The sequence below is a fragment of the Meleagris gallopavo genome, chromosome 1 (genome assembly GCF_905368555.1).
Source record: "Meleagris gallopavo chromosome 1, MGAL_WU_HG_1.1, whole genome shotgun sequence".
Taxonomy (NCBI): Eukaryota; Metazoa; Chordata; class Aves; order Galliformes; family Phasianidae; genus Meleagris; species Meleagris gallopavo.
Genome location: NC_139404.1, coordinates 58,501,942 through 58,517,402, shown reverse-complemented (window position 1 = coordinate 58,517,402; position 15,461 = coordinate 58,501,942). Strand labels below are relative to the sequence as shown.

At 44.8% G+C, this 15,461-nt stretch overlaps 2 protein-coding genes across 8 annotated transcripts in view; one reads left to right on the top strand and one right to left on the bottom strand.

Moving 5' to 3' along the window:
* Window positions 1-15,461, top strand: part of BICD1 (BICD cargo adaptor 1) — a 176,533-nt gene that overhangs the window by 74,336 nt on the left and 86,736 nt on the right. The window lies entirely within an intron of this gene.
* Window positions 6,128-7,156, bottom strand: LOC146545347 (uncharacterized). Its single transcript, XM_085216816.1, has one exon. The coding sequence runs from the start codon at window positions 7,154-7,156 to the stop codon at window positions 6,128-6,130; it is 1,029 nt and encodes a 342-aa protein (XP_085072942.1).

Sequence of the window (15,461 nt, the reverse complement as noted above, 5' to 3'; positions counted from 1 at the left end):
ACGTGAGGAGAGTGCTGGGTGACGAACTGCCTTCCTTCACGGGTGCTGCAGCGCTGGTGTCGCGCACTGCAAGAGGAAGAGAGGTCACAGTCACTCATGGTCCCAGGGAGTGCTGAGGAAAGACCCGTTTCCTCAGCAGAAAGCCCTCCTGGCCTCACGGCTGGGCTGTCTTGTGCTCCCCAGCAGCACGGGGCCAGGCACCCCAAGGATGTGTCCCTGCACCGCTCACCTCCGCTGCTGCGGGTACGTCCTGCGGGGCCCTGGCTGCCTGCACTGGGCAGGGCCAGGGAAACACGAACGATGCTGTGAGGACGGGCACTGGGAACTGCTGGAAGCAGCCACAGGCACGGCCCAGCACAGCCAAATCCTTGCTCGCCTTCCAAACCTCGCAAAGCTGCTCAGTGGGAAGCCAGGAACAAGCCAGACTGAGGCAGGCTCTGCTAACGTCCCGATGGAAGCACTGAAGGCCATGCAGTCACAATCTGTTGCTTGGTGATGTGTTAGCCTGTTTGCTCAGTGACATCATTTGGGTTGGAAAAGACCTCTGAAATCATCAAGTCCAGCCGTTAACTGAACTGTGCCAGGTCTACGACTAAACGAGATGTGTCCAACCCATGGCCTGGACAGCGAGTAGTGTGTGCCCACTTGACTGCTAACCTTTAATGTTATTGTGTGATTTTTAGTGATGTTTTTCATGAGTGAAATTCTCAAATGTTTTATTAAAGAATAAGTACAAAAATAAGTTTTGTTATTTATATACATCAACTGTGTTCTTTATTTTATGTGTCCTGAGGCAATTCTTCTTTGCTCTATATGTCCCAGGGAGCCAGACTGTGAAATATGACAGACACTTGTCAACAACACCTTTGCTGTGTTGGACTACTGAATGCTATTTTCGTGCATGTAGAATGATGAGATCTTTTAATGAGATTGTGAGATGGTATAATTTTTTTAAATTTTCTTCCAGAAGTCATCTCTAGTGCTCGTGCTCGTGTAGGCATTATGAAAGTGGTACTAGTTTTACCAGATTCTCTAAGTTGTCTAACTTCTGTTGGCTTATACATGTTCTGTCATAGATTTCCTTCACTCACTTCCATAACCATTTGCAACAGTTGCAAGGACCAAGACATGTATGTGTGTACAAGAGGACAAATGATCATCACGTGGGAATGGGGACACCATGTTTGAAGTTCCTATCATGTATCTTCTTGTTACTTGGTAATGGCACACTGTCTTCTGTATGTGTTAGGAGTGAAGGGTGGGCTTGATAGCGTTCCTCACTATTTTGTTTTGTTCCTCAAAAATGTCAGGTAAAAATCCTGAACTTCATTGTTTTCATGTTGTCCTTTCCTGGATTCCAGGCCTGCTTTTCATTCCATTGACATCTTGTCTTTAGCTCAAGTTTGTTCTTTCCATTTGTGTGAAATTGCACATGCAGTGGTCTTCAGAAAAAAAATCCATGACACTGACACAGAAAAAAAAGCCATGACGCTGACTTTCTTTTAAGCCCCTATTCTGTTGCTTCTTATCTGTTATCTTGTGTTTTGTTCTTCATTTGTAGCAATCTTCTCTTAAACTTTGAGGAGTGACTTAAAAACGGTTGGAAATCATGAAACATTTGTAGAAGGCATCAGTGTTTGATTTCTGGTGCTGCAACCATGCCAATGCCCACTCTGCTTGCACTGAGCTCCGTTACTCTGTAAGTTGGATGTTCTAAGGCACGTGAAGGCTTCTTTTTAGTAAGGAAAGATCTGGCATACAATGCTGTGACAGATTTAGCCTGCAAGCTGAGCACTCCCTTGCTGAACGGAGCCTTCTCCTGCCCGTGCTGCTGCTCTCCTGCTCTTCAGGTGTGTGGCGGCCATTGTGGGAGTTAGGCAGCCCTTCAGTGCCATGGAAAGTGCTGAAGTGAAATGTAATGGTGGGACTGGACTATTGTCACTTTCTTATATGAGGGTGGCACATAGTAGCCTGATTTGTTGCACTGACAGAAGTAGAAATCATAGAATGTGATCATATCATAGAATGGTTTGGGTTGGAATGGTTCTCAAAGCTCACCTCACCCGGTTCTAACCCCTGCCATGCTCAGGCTGCTCAGGGCCCCAACCAACGCTGCCCTGAATGCCTCCAGGGGTGGGGCCCCCACAGCTTCTCTGGGCAGCTGTGCCAGGGCCTCACTGTCCTCTGGGTAAAGAATTTCCTCGTGACATGTAATCGAAATCTCTGCTGTTTTAGTTTAAAACTGTTCCCCTTGTCCTGTTGCTCTCAGATCATGTAAGAAGGCTTTATTTGTCATTTTTATAGGCTCCCATTAGGTACTGAAGGTACTTAAGTTAAACACAGACAATGGGGCATGGTCTGCCTTCTTCTGTTTAAAACAGGTTGCTTTGGGCACCTGTGGTGTGACTGCAGTGCTACTCAGCGGAGTGCCAGTCCGCCATCTTACACAGCTTTGTGTGTTAGGTGAGTCCAGCATATGACCTGGCAGCACTTCAGTGAAGCCTACCTTTGAAAAGAAATGCGTGTTTTTTAATTTGTGTTTCTTGCTCCGTCAGACATACCTTTGTTTAGAGCTTTTTCCAACTGAAATTGGTGATAGCTCATGTAAATGCCTGAAGCAGCAGAAATGTCTGAATATTCTTTCATCCTCTTTAAACTTTGAGCTTAGAAATAGTCGTTCTCAAAGCTAGTATGGTCCCACAGCAGCTTACGTACTTCAGATCCAGGAGCTGGAACACGCATCTCTTCCCTTGCACTCAGTTCTCTGATGCTGTTGTTCTAAGTCCAACCGTGGTTGCCACATGCTGACATTAAGTATGTTGTGTAATCACAAGGAGGGATTTTCATGAATGACCAGTGACATAGTCAGGACTGGTTTGCTGTTGATTTACAGAAGGAATTAATCAGTTGCTGGTATCACTTAAGTGTAGATGGTGGCTTCATGTAGCTTTGAAAAATCCCCTGAATCATAACTATGCTCCAATTCCTTATATCTATGAATAGACTCTGTACAGGTGCATAGGACACTTGATGGACATGACATGTTTTTCTTCCCCTCATGAAGGTTTTTGTTTTCTGCAGCTTGGCCCTCCTATTTATCTGCACACCGCCAGTCATAGGGCAGTGACTTGGAAGTCTTTTCCAAAGAAGCCCTCCCAGTTCTGTTTATCACAACCAAGAATAGCTGACATTTTCTTTCTTCCCCCTTTCATCCACTTCTTGGCACGGTGCCACCTGTACTATAGCTGCAATGAGGCCACAGAATGAAAGTCTGGGTTTCTTCCAGAGGGGCGATGGCCAAACAAGGTGGCTGCTTGCAGGACCCAGGTTGCCTCCTTGGTCTGTGGGAAGAGGCTTGGCCAGGTATCTAATAAACACAGGCTGGTGGCTCATATGAAGTGCTGCTTCTGTTCAGACACAGCACGTGGGTAACGTATTTCCAGGTCTTTACATTACTATTTTGCTCAGCAGGAGAACAGTGCTCCTAAAATCAGGAAGTGGGTCATAAGGGTGATGGCTTCATGAAAAGCTTTTTGTTAGAGATGCATTCATCTGCCGCCTTTTCAGATTTTTTGATGCAGGATGTGTTTCTAGCAATCCAAGTTAAGAACCATTCATAATTTTTAATAACTCTTCCCACTCTTTGTACTGATTCCCTGGACAGTGCAGAACATAACATCCTTCTGTATGCTGAGTGTGATATCTTCATTCTGAAAACAGCAAATATTATCATGGTCTCTCAAAAAAAGATCTGGACATTGTCTCTGTGCTTATTTTCAGTGCTTTTTGCCCTGAGAAGCCTGGCTCCTCAGTACTTTTGACAGATGCCATCGTCTTTTAATATGGAAACTGTCGTCTTTTTACTCTGACTTCTCCAAAATCCAGGATCTTCTGTGGGTTGGGCCAGCCTAGAACCTGAGGATAAGCCAGTGTAGTGTTCTTTCCTTTGTTACAAGCACAGACATTTGGGATGAACCTTGAGAACTTCTGCTGCCTGGATCATAGTGTGATGTGAAAGGTAGCAGAAGTGCCCAGTCTGGGAAGTACTGGCATTGTATGGTTGGTGGAAAGTTCCAGAGTTACCTCGCCCGAGTTGAGGCCAGAATGGAAAGTTACCAAGAGTCCTAAGCAAAGAATCCCTTGAAGTCTGTTGCAGGCTGTGACCCTTCATCTCCGTCCTGTGGGAAATGTGTCAGGGCACCCCCAGGGCAGGACGTGGACTGCTCCTGGCCCAGAGCTTGCTGGCTGGGAAGCACGGTTGAGGGAGAAGGGTGAGGAATTCACCAAGGGGGAAATCCTTGGGTGCCCAACTGCACTTGGTACCCTCCAGTGCCCTGCAGCACAGTCTTGTGTGAGCTTTGTCACTGCTGAAATTTTACTTAGGTTATTGTTTTGGTTGTAGCAAACTCCATGGTATCACAGTATTAAATAATCATTAAGTGCCATTAAGTGTCACCCCGTCTAACGTTGTGATTGTAGCAAATTCTGTTGAATTATTTTATTAAATTGACTTTTGCTTAAGCGGGATCAAATGCTGTTAAGAGTCATGCAATCTAATCTTGTGATTTGCCATGAAATTTCTGCTAAATCAAACTTGTGTAAAAAGTTGATTAATGACACCTTTCTCTGGCGTATTTCACTGAATTAAAAGTAAACTCCCTGTCTTGTTTCCAAACATACCCATTCTTTGTTGCCAAAGAATGTTACTGTCTGCTGTCATTCAAATATTATCTGTGTTTTGTGCTGCATTACCATGGTCAGCAATGAAAACGTGGTTATCTTGGTATCAAGTCAAATAGCTTCCTGTCTCCTGTGATTCTCGCTGTGGCTCAGACATTTAACCTTTTGACCCATGGGACTGATGCCCTAGTAAATATACTGCTATGCCAGCAGGGCTGTCTGATTTGTTTGCTATATTTCCGAGCAGACAAATGTTTTAAGCATTTATTGCTTTGTGCTTCTTTTACTTTCCCCGTGTTTGTTATTTTTATTTAGTATCTCTGCTAATAAACCTGGGCTGTGTAGTAAGTTACAGCACACCATTTAAATATGCAGAAGGACTTTTAATATCAACCGTTTGAATATTTTCTCTTGTACCACATATTTACTTCTTCTATTTCTTGATTTCTTCTGGTCGTTGGTGCTTGTATTCAGCCAGGCATCAGCTTAAGCAATGGGCTTTACAGCAGCCATGACTGTAATGACGTTCCAGATGTTTGTCTTCATTCCTTCCTTTACCATTCCCAGATCTCTATGGGAGTAGATTCAGTATGTTTCTGTCCTGAGCTGTGAGATGGTATACTGCGTGTGGCTGGCCCAGCTGAGCTGCAGTGCTGCTCCTGCTGAACAGGCCTTCATAGAATTGCTTGGAGCATGTGAGCAAAAATGGATTGAATAGCCCTGAAATAAAACCACGAGTTGCTATTTTCAAAGCAGCCTTTGGGGTTGGGTCAGTTTTGTAAATCAAAAATCCATCTCCATTTCTGGCAGTGTTCTGAATTCATCAGCGCTGGATTGCATTTCTGTGTGTGTGTAAACATGGGTGTGTGGTTGGCACTGCCTGGGTTGAAACCAGGGCACAGGGATAGTGCAGTGCAGCACTGACTGCGGTTATGGCAAATAAGTGTGTGCAGTTTGATACGGCTTTGTGAACAGTGAAAAATATGCAGCTGTGATTTCTCTTTTGGTACAGGAATTTGAGAATAGATTTCGAGACCACCAAAATAGTGTCGATTTTTTGTACAGTTGTGGCTGCATTTTCAATTTTCCTATAACAAGGTCGGACATCCCATTAGTTTTATGCTTTGGTTGCACTCTTTTTAAAAATACTTCTAGTGAATATATTTTGAAAAAGAAGTTATGTTAGGTGTACAGTATGTTATATATTTGTGATGTGACCTGAGACAAAAGCCTTTCCCTCAGTGTGTCCCAGGAACACCAAAGGTTGGACACCCAAATGCTAAACCATGTCCTAAGTGCCACATGGTCACTCATTTGAATACCTGCAGGGAGCAGCAGTGTGCACATGGCAGTAGCAGCTGTGTTTTGGTTAAGAAGGAGACTTTCTCAGTAGCATATTCTTTGGAAACACATATATTTTGTGTTTTAAAATGGAATGTAAGCCCCGCTAGAGGCGCCGGGGAGGCAGCCTCTTGCAGGGCTGCGGAGCACGCTGGGTGCTGTCGGCCCTCCTCTTCTTGCGGCGCCGGGGCTCCCCAGCAGAGCGCTTCCAGCCCCGGCCTGGAGCGGGGCGGCTGAGGCTGCGGTGCTGGGCGCTGGGTCCTGCTGCCTCGTGCCCCGGCTCCTCGTGGGGCTGCTGCTGCTCCCTGGGGCTGGGTGCGGCAGGGAGCTCGCCAGCACCCCCGTGAAGGACTCGGCTGGATGTGCCGGGCAGCTCCTCGGCGTTGGGACCCTCGGAGCTGCTGGAGGGTGTGGCGCGGGGGGTGCGGTTTGTCTGTGGGGAGAAAGCCGTGCTGCTGTCGTCCTGCCCCCGGGCAGTGCTCTCATCTTCGAGGCCCAGCATCGTCCGGGCGTCGCGGCCGCAGCGGCTGACGATGGTGTCAATGAGCCAGTGGATGATGGGCACGGCGCTGGGTCCCACGCTGGGCTCTATGCACCGCACCATGGCATCCCTGTCCAGCCCCAGCTGACACAGGCAGCATAGGAACAGGCTCTCGGTAGACCTGACCTGCCACCACTGGAACCCAGGGATGGCGGAGAGCTTCTGGTGCAGGCCGGGCAGCACGGGGTCGAGGATGTGGCGTCGCTCCCTGAAGGCTGCTGCCCACTGCTGCGGCAGGAGGCCGCCCACTGTCGCCCTCATCTCTGGCGCTGCAGCCCTCTGCTGCGGTGGTAGCGGCGCAGAGGATGTAGCGTGTGCTGCAGTGCGGTTGGGGCGGGTGATGCTGCCGTGGTGGAATTGGGCAGGGACCGGCACTGCGGGTGGGGAGACAACGCACTCGATGTGATGTTCGTCTCCCCACATGGAGACCTTGATGGTCCTCATGACCGTCCTGCAGAGCGGGCAGCTGGATTTCAGTATGGCCCACCGCTGGATGCAGCCGAGGCAGAACTGATGGTTGCACGGTGTTGCATACGCAACGTCCCGTCGTGCCTCACAGCAGATGGGACATGTCCATGCCTCTGCTGCGGCCATGGTCTTGTGGCTGCTGCACGTGAGGAGAGTGCTGGGTGACGAACTGCCTTCCTTCACGGGTGCTGCAGCGCTGGTGTCGCGCACTGCAAGAGGAAGAGAGGTCACAGTCACTCATGGTCCCAGGGAGTGCTGAGGAAAGACCCGTTTCCTCAGCAGAAAGCCCTCCTGGCCTCACGGCTGGGCTGTCTTGTGCTCCCCAGCAGCACGGGGCCAGGCACCCCAAGGATGTGTCCCTGCACCGCTCACCTCCGCTGCTGCGGGTACGTCCTGCGGGGCCCTGGCTGCCTGCACTGGGCAGGGCCAGGGAAACACGAACGATGCTGTGAGGACGGGCACTGGGAACTGCTGGAAGCAGCCACAGGCACGGCCCAGCACAGCCAAATCCTTGCTCGCCTTCCAAACCTCGCAAAGCTGCTCAGTGGGAAGCCAGGAACAAGCCAGACTGAGGCAGGCTCTGCTAACGTCCCGATGGAAGCACTGAAGGCCATGCAGTCACAATCTGTTGCTTGGTGATGTGTTAGCCTGTTTGCTCAGTGACATCATTTGGGTTGGAAAAGACCTCTGAAATCATCAAGTCCAGCCGTTAACTGAACTGTGCCAGGTCTACGACTAAACCAGATGTGTCCAACCCATGGCCTGGACAGCGAGTAGTGTGTGCCCACTTGACTGCTAACCTTTAACGTTATTGTGTGATTTTTAGCGATGTTTTTCATGAGCGAAATTCTCAAATGTTTTATTAAAAAATAAGTACAAAAATAAGTTTTGTTATTTATGTACATTAATGTTTCTTCAAAACGGTTGGAAATCATGAAACATTTGTAAAAAGCATCAGTGTTTGGTTTCTGGTGCTGCAACCATGCCAATGCCCACTCTGCTTGTACTGATCTCCGTTACTCTGTAAGTTGGATGTTCCGAGGCACGTGAAGGCTTCTTTTTAGTAAGGAAAGATCTGGCATCTAATGCTGTGACAGATTTAGCTTGCAAGCTGAGCACTCCCTTGCTGAACGGAGCCTTCTCCTGCCCGTGCTGCTGTTCCCCTGCTCTTCAGGTGTGTGGCGGCCATTGTGGGAGTTAGGCAGCCCTTCAGTGCCATGGAAAGTGCTGTAGTGAAATGTAATGGTGGGACTGGACTATTGTCACTTTCTTATATGAGGGTGGCACATAGTAGCCTGATCTGTTGCACTGACAGAAGTAGAAATCATAGAATGTGATCATATCATAGAATGGTTTGGGTTGGAATGGTTCTCAAAGCTCACCTCACCCGGTTCTAACCCCTGCCATGCTCAGGCTGCTCAGGGCCCCAACCAACGCTGCCCTGAATGCCTCCAGGGGTGGGGCCCCCACAGCTTCTCTGGGCAGCTGTGCCAGGGCCTCACTGTCCTCTGGGTAAAGAATTTCCTCGTGACATGTAATCGAAATCTCTGCTGTTTTAGTTTAAAACTGTTCCCCCTGTCCTGTTGCTGTCAGATCATGTAAGAAGGCTTTATTTGTCATTTTTATAGGCTCCCATTAGGTACTGAAGGTACTTAAGTTAAACACAGACAATGGGGCATGGTCTGCCTTCTTCTGTTTAAAACAGGTTGCTTTGGGCACCTGTGGTGTGACTGCAGTGCTACTCAGCGGAGTGCCAGTCCGCCATCTTACACGGCTTTGTGTGTTAGGTGAGTCCAGCGTATGACCTGGCAGCACTTCAGTGAAGCCTACCTTTGAAAAGAAATGCGTGTTTTTTAATTTGTGTTTCTTGCTCCGTCAGACATACCTTTGTTTAGAGCTTTTTCCAACTGAAATTGGTGATAGCTCATGTAAATGCCTGAAGCAGCAGAAATGTCTGAATATTCTTTCATCCTCTTTAAACTTTGAGCTTAGAAATAGTCGTTCTCAAAGCTAGTATGGTCCCAGCAGCTTACGTACTTCAGATCCAGGAGCTGGAACATGCATCTCTTCCCTTGCACTCAGTTCTCTGATGCTGTTGTTCTAAGTCCAACCGTGGTTGCCACATGCTGACATTAAGTATGTTATGTAATCACAAGGAGGGATTTTCATGAATGACCTGTGACATAGTCAGGACTGGTTTGCTGTCAGTTTACGGAAGGAATTGGAAGCAACAGGAATAACAATAGTAATATCAAACAAGAGCAAAAGTAATAACAAACAAATTAAGAACTTAAAGTGCTTATGAACTTTTAGAAGCATCTGTATAAACACTGGTGTAAATTTTTATGCTGTCTTACTGTTCATTAATGATCATTTTGTTAATAGAAATAATTTTATTGTTGGCCAGACTCATTTTAAATGGAACTGCTTTTCAATCACTGGTGTAAAACTAATTAGTTGTGTTCTAGATAAATGGTGCTCTTTGTTGTAAGCTTTCCTTTTCTTGTATTTTCTGTGCCTGGAAGCAATTCTTAGGAAGGGAATTTAAATCCTCATCTCGAGTGCTGTTGAAGGCAATTAAATGGAAATTCTTGTTCACCCTGCTTTTACTGGATTGCTGATGAACAATGGGGGCTAGTATTGAGCTTCATTTTCATGGTTGTGCTTTCTTCTTGTTGTCTGTAAATGTTTCCTGACACATTTAAGAATAATTTCATTCCTTATTAAAAAAAATAAATAAAAAATTTGGCTGCCTGCAGCCTCATACTATGGCATATTGATTGAAATCAGTACAGTACGTACCGGCACTGCAGAAGGATGGTCGTGCCTGTAGCTGAGTTGAATGCAAATGCCATTTTCCCCAGGACTTTCAGAAGGCTTTGCTGATTGGTAACCAGTAGATGAATTTCTGCTGGCCTCTAGACATCTATGGTTTGCATGCTTTTACTCAAATCTTCCCTGGGAAAGAGGCTATGAATTGTTTACCTTTGTGATACAGTTTTGCATCTGTAGCAGCCAGGGTATTACTTACGTTTTCCATGTGTCTGATCTCCTCAGTACTTCTGACATAGATAAAACCTCTTGCACATTGGTACACAAATCTTTTTTGCAAGATAAATACTTCATGCAGATATTAACTTATGTAACTGTACCATTGCACCAAAACTTGCATTACTTTTATTGAATTAGGTAGTATAGATATACTGGTACTGGGAATGAAATGAAATGCTTTTTGCCTTTATGAAATAAGAAAATGGCTTTTTAAGGTAGCATTTATGGATTTATCGTAATTACCTCGGCTGTGCTCATAACTGTAACATACTGTTATATATACGACTATCTCCAGTCATGAATTGGTGCTGGATAACCATCCTATTCACTGTATGGCAGATGCTTTCATCTGCATTTTCAAATGGGAGGCTGAACAGTTTCCTCAAGGACACATCATGTCTTTTCAGAAAAGCATAAACTGTCCTATACAGTTTGGTTTTCACCCTTTTTATAAGGCTGTCCAATCTCATGAGGGTGTGTAGGGAAACCTCAGTTAGTCAGCTTTCTTTGAAGTGTATATAAAAAAATTTTCTGCAAGATGAGCATTTGGAATAGCAGGCATATTGTTAATTTTTATTTTCTCATTTATTTACATTTTAAATAAAAATAAAAAGACAATATTGTTTGACATGGAGGCTAAAACTGATCATCTTCTTGAGTATTGAGATTAAGACATGACCCATGCCTGGATGGTTGCTTGGCTATGATTGAATTCTGATCAGTTCTTTTGTATTCTTTGTTCACAGTTGAAAGAGAAATTAGCGATGGCATCCAGCATCTTCCTGTTTTGTGCCTCTCTGTAGGAGTGTTCAGCATCCTGCTTTCCTGAAAACAGGAAGAATTAGACAAATGGGATACTTCTGTAGCTGTAAAATGAGCTGTTTTCAGTTTACCTGACAAACCAAAGTTCATTCTCTGTTGTTTCCCCGCACTCCCTCCCTGTGCCCATGCTGATTCAGCCTGTATTTTCAATCTGTTTCCAAGTCTCCAATCTGCTTGCCTCTGTGGGCTGTCTGTTGTGCATGTACTATCCTTACAATACTTATGAATTAATTCCCTTGTTCTTGCACCATTTTGACTAAACATGCATCTGTGTTTGTTTTTATTGCAATATGCCTATTATTTGCTTTTCAGGACTTTCATCACTTCAGTATTAGATTCCAAAAGGAAACTTTTTGATCTCTGTCAGTTAAATTAACAGCAGAAGACATGCAAACTACATAAAAATTTAAAGTATGGATAAATTTTAGTGGCATAGAACTTTCCCACTCTCTTAGCAAATGAATATAGTGTAACATTGGTCAACTCATCAGTCACTTCTGCAAGTACATCATTATTTGTTCTTTACATTGCAAAGCTGCCAACACACACAAGTCAGGTTTAGGTTCTGCGTTACCTGCTGTAATCTTCAAGGATAAATCATGATCCTTGTCCCAGACGCTGGACAATCCATGTATACAAAGAGCAAGGAGCACAGAGTAACAAATAGGCAAGTGATCAGAACCAAGCATTGAGCATGTGCCTGTGGGAAAGCCCATGGAAAGAAATGTTCCCAGTAAAGCTGAATGCTGGTTTGGCTTTAGTAAGTAAGAAACTGCTCCTTTCAGGATGACTGCTTCCAGCATTCAGATCACAGAATGACTGAGACTGGACAGGACTTCTGGAGGTCATCGCTGAAACAGGTTGCCCAGAGAGGTGGTGGATGCTCCGTCCCTGATGATACTCAAAGTCAGGCTGGATGGGGCTCTGAGCAACCTGGTCTACCTGTGGGTGTCCCTATTCACTGCAGGGAGTTGGACTAGATGACTTTTAAGGGATCCTGCCAAGTCAAACAGTTCTGTGATTCTGTGATCAGCCCCCCTGCTCAAGCAGGGGCACCTAGAGCAGGCTACCAAGATGAGCAGGGTGTGAAATACTGGAGGTAGTTTTTAAAGCAAATTTATCTAAATGGAGCATCAGTGCATCTGCCACCACATAGCATCTTATCAAGTTGCATACCAGCTGATTTTGAAGAGCCTGCTTAGCTGCTCCATCTCTATGTCCTGCTAAGCCTGGCATAGAGAAAATTTCAGTATAGGCCTCTCTCTGCAACTGATGGCTCCTTAGCAAAAAAATGTTACACAATCTTGAGCTTTGGTGAATGAACAGTGAAGAAAGATCTAAAATCTATATATATATATACTAAGCTTAAAAGATTATTTTTTTTTTTAAGACAGATACAGAACTGCAATTGATTAGGGAACTATTAAGTATTAAATGGTTTTTTGAGCGGCACCACAAAGTGAGAGCTGTCCCCAAAAGTAACCCCAGGAAGGCTTCTCTAGCAAAGATTTCCACCTGTGTTATCATACTGAAGTTTGCCTTCAAAATATGGTGCTTCCCAACCTGCTTTCCCCTTGCTTTTGTGTTAGGGATGTGAAAATAACTGATACATAATGCATTTTACTTTGCAGCAAGTTAGCAGCTGAAGCAGATAATCATTTGAACAAGTTCAATGCTGCTGCATTATGTATCAGGGAAACTACATTAAGTGTCAAAGTCATACAGGTAGACTGCCTGCTCATCCTTATAGCAGTCAAGTCATGTTTTGTTGCCTGCTAATCATCACACACCAGAACGCTGAATTTCTACACAGAATTCTTGCCTCAGGACATAGCTAGTAAAATTAAAAGTGAAACTCAGAAATAGCATCCTTCATTATATACTTCTGTTTTTAGCTGATTTTCTATGTATGTATTGCTTCTTACACCCAAATTAAACTTGTGGCTTCTCTTCTCCTCTCTTCCTTTTAATTTTTTTTTTTTACAAGTTCCACAGGTAATTTTCATTGCACAGGGATCATTTCATCTCACTGACTATATAATAGCTACATATTGCTGTTTATACTTGATGTAAATATTCTCTATGGGGTTTTGATCAGTTGGATTTTTCTATTGCTTTTTTATAAATCTGTGCCCATTTTATTTATTTCATGTCAGTTTGCTTCTGTCAATGGAATTTCCATCTAGAATTGTCCTGGGTTCAATCACAGATAACGTTTTCCTCAGGCCTTTCTCTGTGATAAGACTGATCTCTTTCCTGTGCATATCCACTGCCACTATCCTTTATAACGCACTCAAATGTTGAACATTGCTTAAATCTCATCATTTCGTAGTTGTCAAAGCACAAATTTTAAGAAGTCTCAATTCTCCACATACTCATAGTACAATTACATAATACAGTTTCCAGGTCTAAGAATAGAAATTGAGTGTTTAATGGCATCTTGTAACTCAACTTTTATGATGGTCTTGAAATAAGTGAATCTCCTAACTCAGTCAGTGGCATCCTTTCAAGCAAAGTCTTGAGAATTGTGATGGGAGTAGTGTGATATGAAATTCAGACTGTTACGGTAGTCTTTGTCAGAATAAGCATGCCTCAGTCTTTGTAGCTGACTTCAGCTGTTGTGACTGTGCTGGGAAGAGGTTCTCCAGGAATAGAAGCCATGAAGGGTTTTATGCATGGATCTATACAGCCCTGACCAGTCACAGTTCGAAGAGTTTGGGAGATGATGTGCTTTGTCAAAAAATGTGCCTTGTGATTGATGAAACTAAGAGCCAGCAAGGGACTAGTAGTAGTTCCTAAGTGGCTTTCATGAGGAGTCAGACCAAGCAAGGCAGCATCATGCTAACAATTACTACAGTAATTAATCTATCTGTGAGATGCAGTACAGTCCAAAAACAGAAAGAACACGAATGAATTAGCTGGTGATGGTAATGGTGGGAGACTGCTGTGGCTGTGTCGGATCTTCAGGTTGCATTCGTGCTGGATGGCCGGGCCCAAAGAGTTGTGGTCAGTAGAGTTAAATCCAGTTGTCGGCCAGTCACGAGCAGTGTCACCCAAGGCTTGGTACTGGAGCTACTTCTATTTAACATCTTTATTAATGATCTTGATGAGGGGATTGAGTGTATTGAGTGCACCCTAAGTAAGTTTGCAGATGACACCAAGTTGAAAGGGAATGTTGTTCTGCCTGAGGAGAGTAAGGCTCTACAGAGGGACCTGGACAGACTGGATCAGTGGGCCAAGGTTAACTGTATGAGTTTCAATAGGGCCAAGTGTCAGGTCCTGCATTTTGGTCACAACAACCCCAGGCTTGGGAGGAGTGACTGGAAAGCTGCCTGATGGAAAGGGACCTTGATGTACTGATGGACAGTCAGTTGAATACGAGCCAGCAGTGTGCCCAGGTGGCCAAGAAGGCCAGTGGCATCCTGGCTTGTATCAGGAATGGTGTGCTGAGCTGGACTAGGGAAGTAATCCTGTCCCTGTACTTGGCATTGGTGAGGCCTCACTTTGAGTACTGTGTTCATTTTTGGGCACCTCAGTACAGAAAGGACACTGAGGTGCTGGAGTAGGTCCAAAGAAGGGCAACAGGGCTTGTGAAGGGCTTGGAGATAAGCCCTATGAGGAGAGACTGAAGGAATTGGGGCTGTTTAGTCTGGGGAAAAGGAGGCTGAGGGGAGACCTTATTGCTCTCTTCCAATATCTGAAAGGTGCCTACAGCGAGAGTGGGGTTGGTCTCTTCTCACTGGTGACAGGTGACAGGACGAGGGGAAATGGCCTCAAGTTGCACCAGGGGAGGTTTAGGTTGGGTATCAGGAAAATCTTCTTTACAGAAAGGGTGGTTAAGCACTGGAATAGGCTCCTGCGGGAGGTGGTTGAGTCACCATCCCTGGATATGTTCAAAAACCATTTGGATGTGGTGCTCAGGGACATGATTTAGCGGAGGGTTGTTAGAGTTACGGTAGTATGATTAGGTTGTGGTTGGACTTGGTGATCTTTGTGGTCTTTCTCAACCTGAGTGATTCTATGGCTGCTCATGCGTGAGGTGTGCTGTCACATCTATGCCTGGCAACTGGTCCTCTTTGGAATGCAGTCGTTCCTGTTAGAAAGCCATTGACCTGGAAAGTTTTTAAGGTGGCTAACTTTTCACACTGTAAAGATGCAGGGATTCCACCAGATGAGGAGTTGGACTTGATGATCCTTGATGGGTCCCTTCCAACTTGGGATATTCTGTGATGGTTTCAGTGAAGTCAGTATGCACAGTTAATAGAAATATCTGTATCATAATAAGGCCATAAAGTTTTATAAATTAGTAAGCATATTAAACAAATTACTTAAATGTAAAAATCAAAGTAGAATATATATCTGGCTACTAGCTGAAAAATGCAAGAAGTATGCAACTGTGCTAAAAACTATTGCTGTATGGCTTAACTCAAAAGGAAGGAATCTTGTGGATGTATACAAATGGACATGCTGGGAAAGTTTAAACTTTTTGTCATTGTATATAGACCATGAAGAACAGAAGCAGCATTTGAATTAAAAGACACCTTGCGTTATTCTCCAT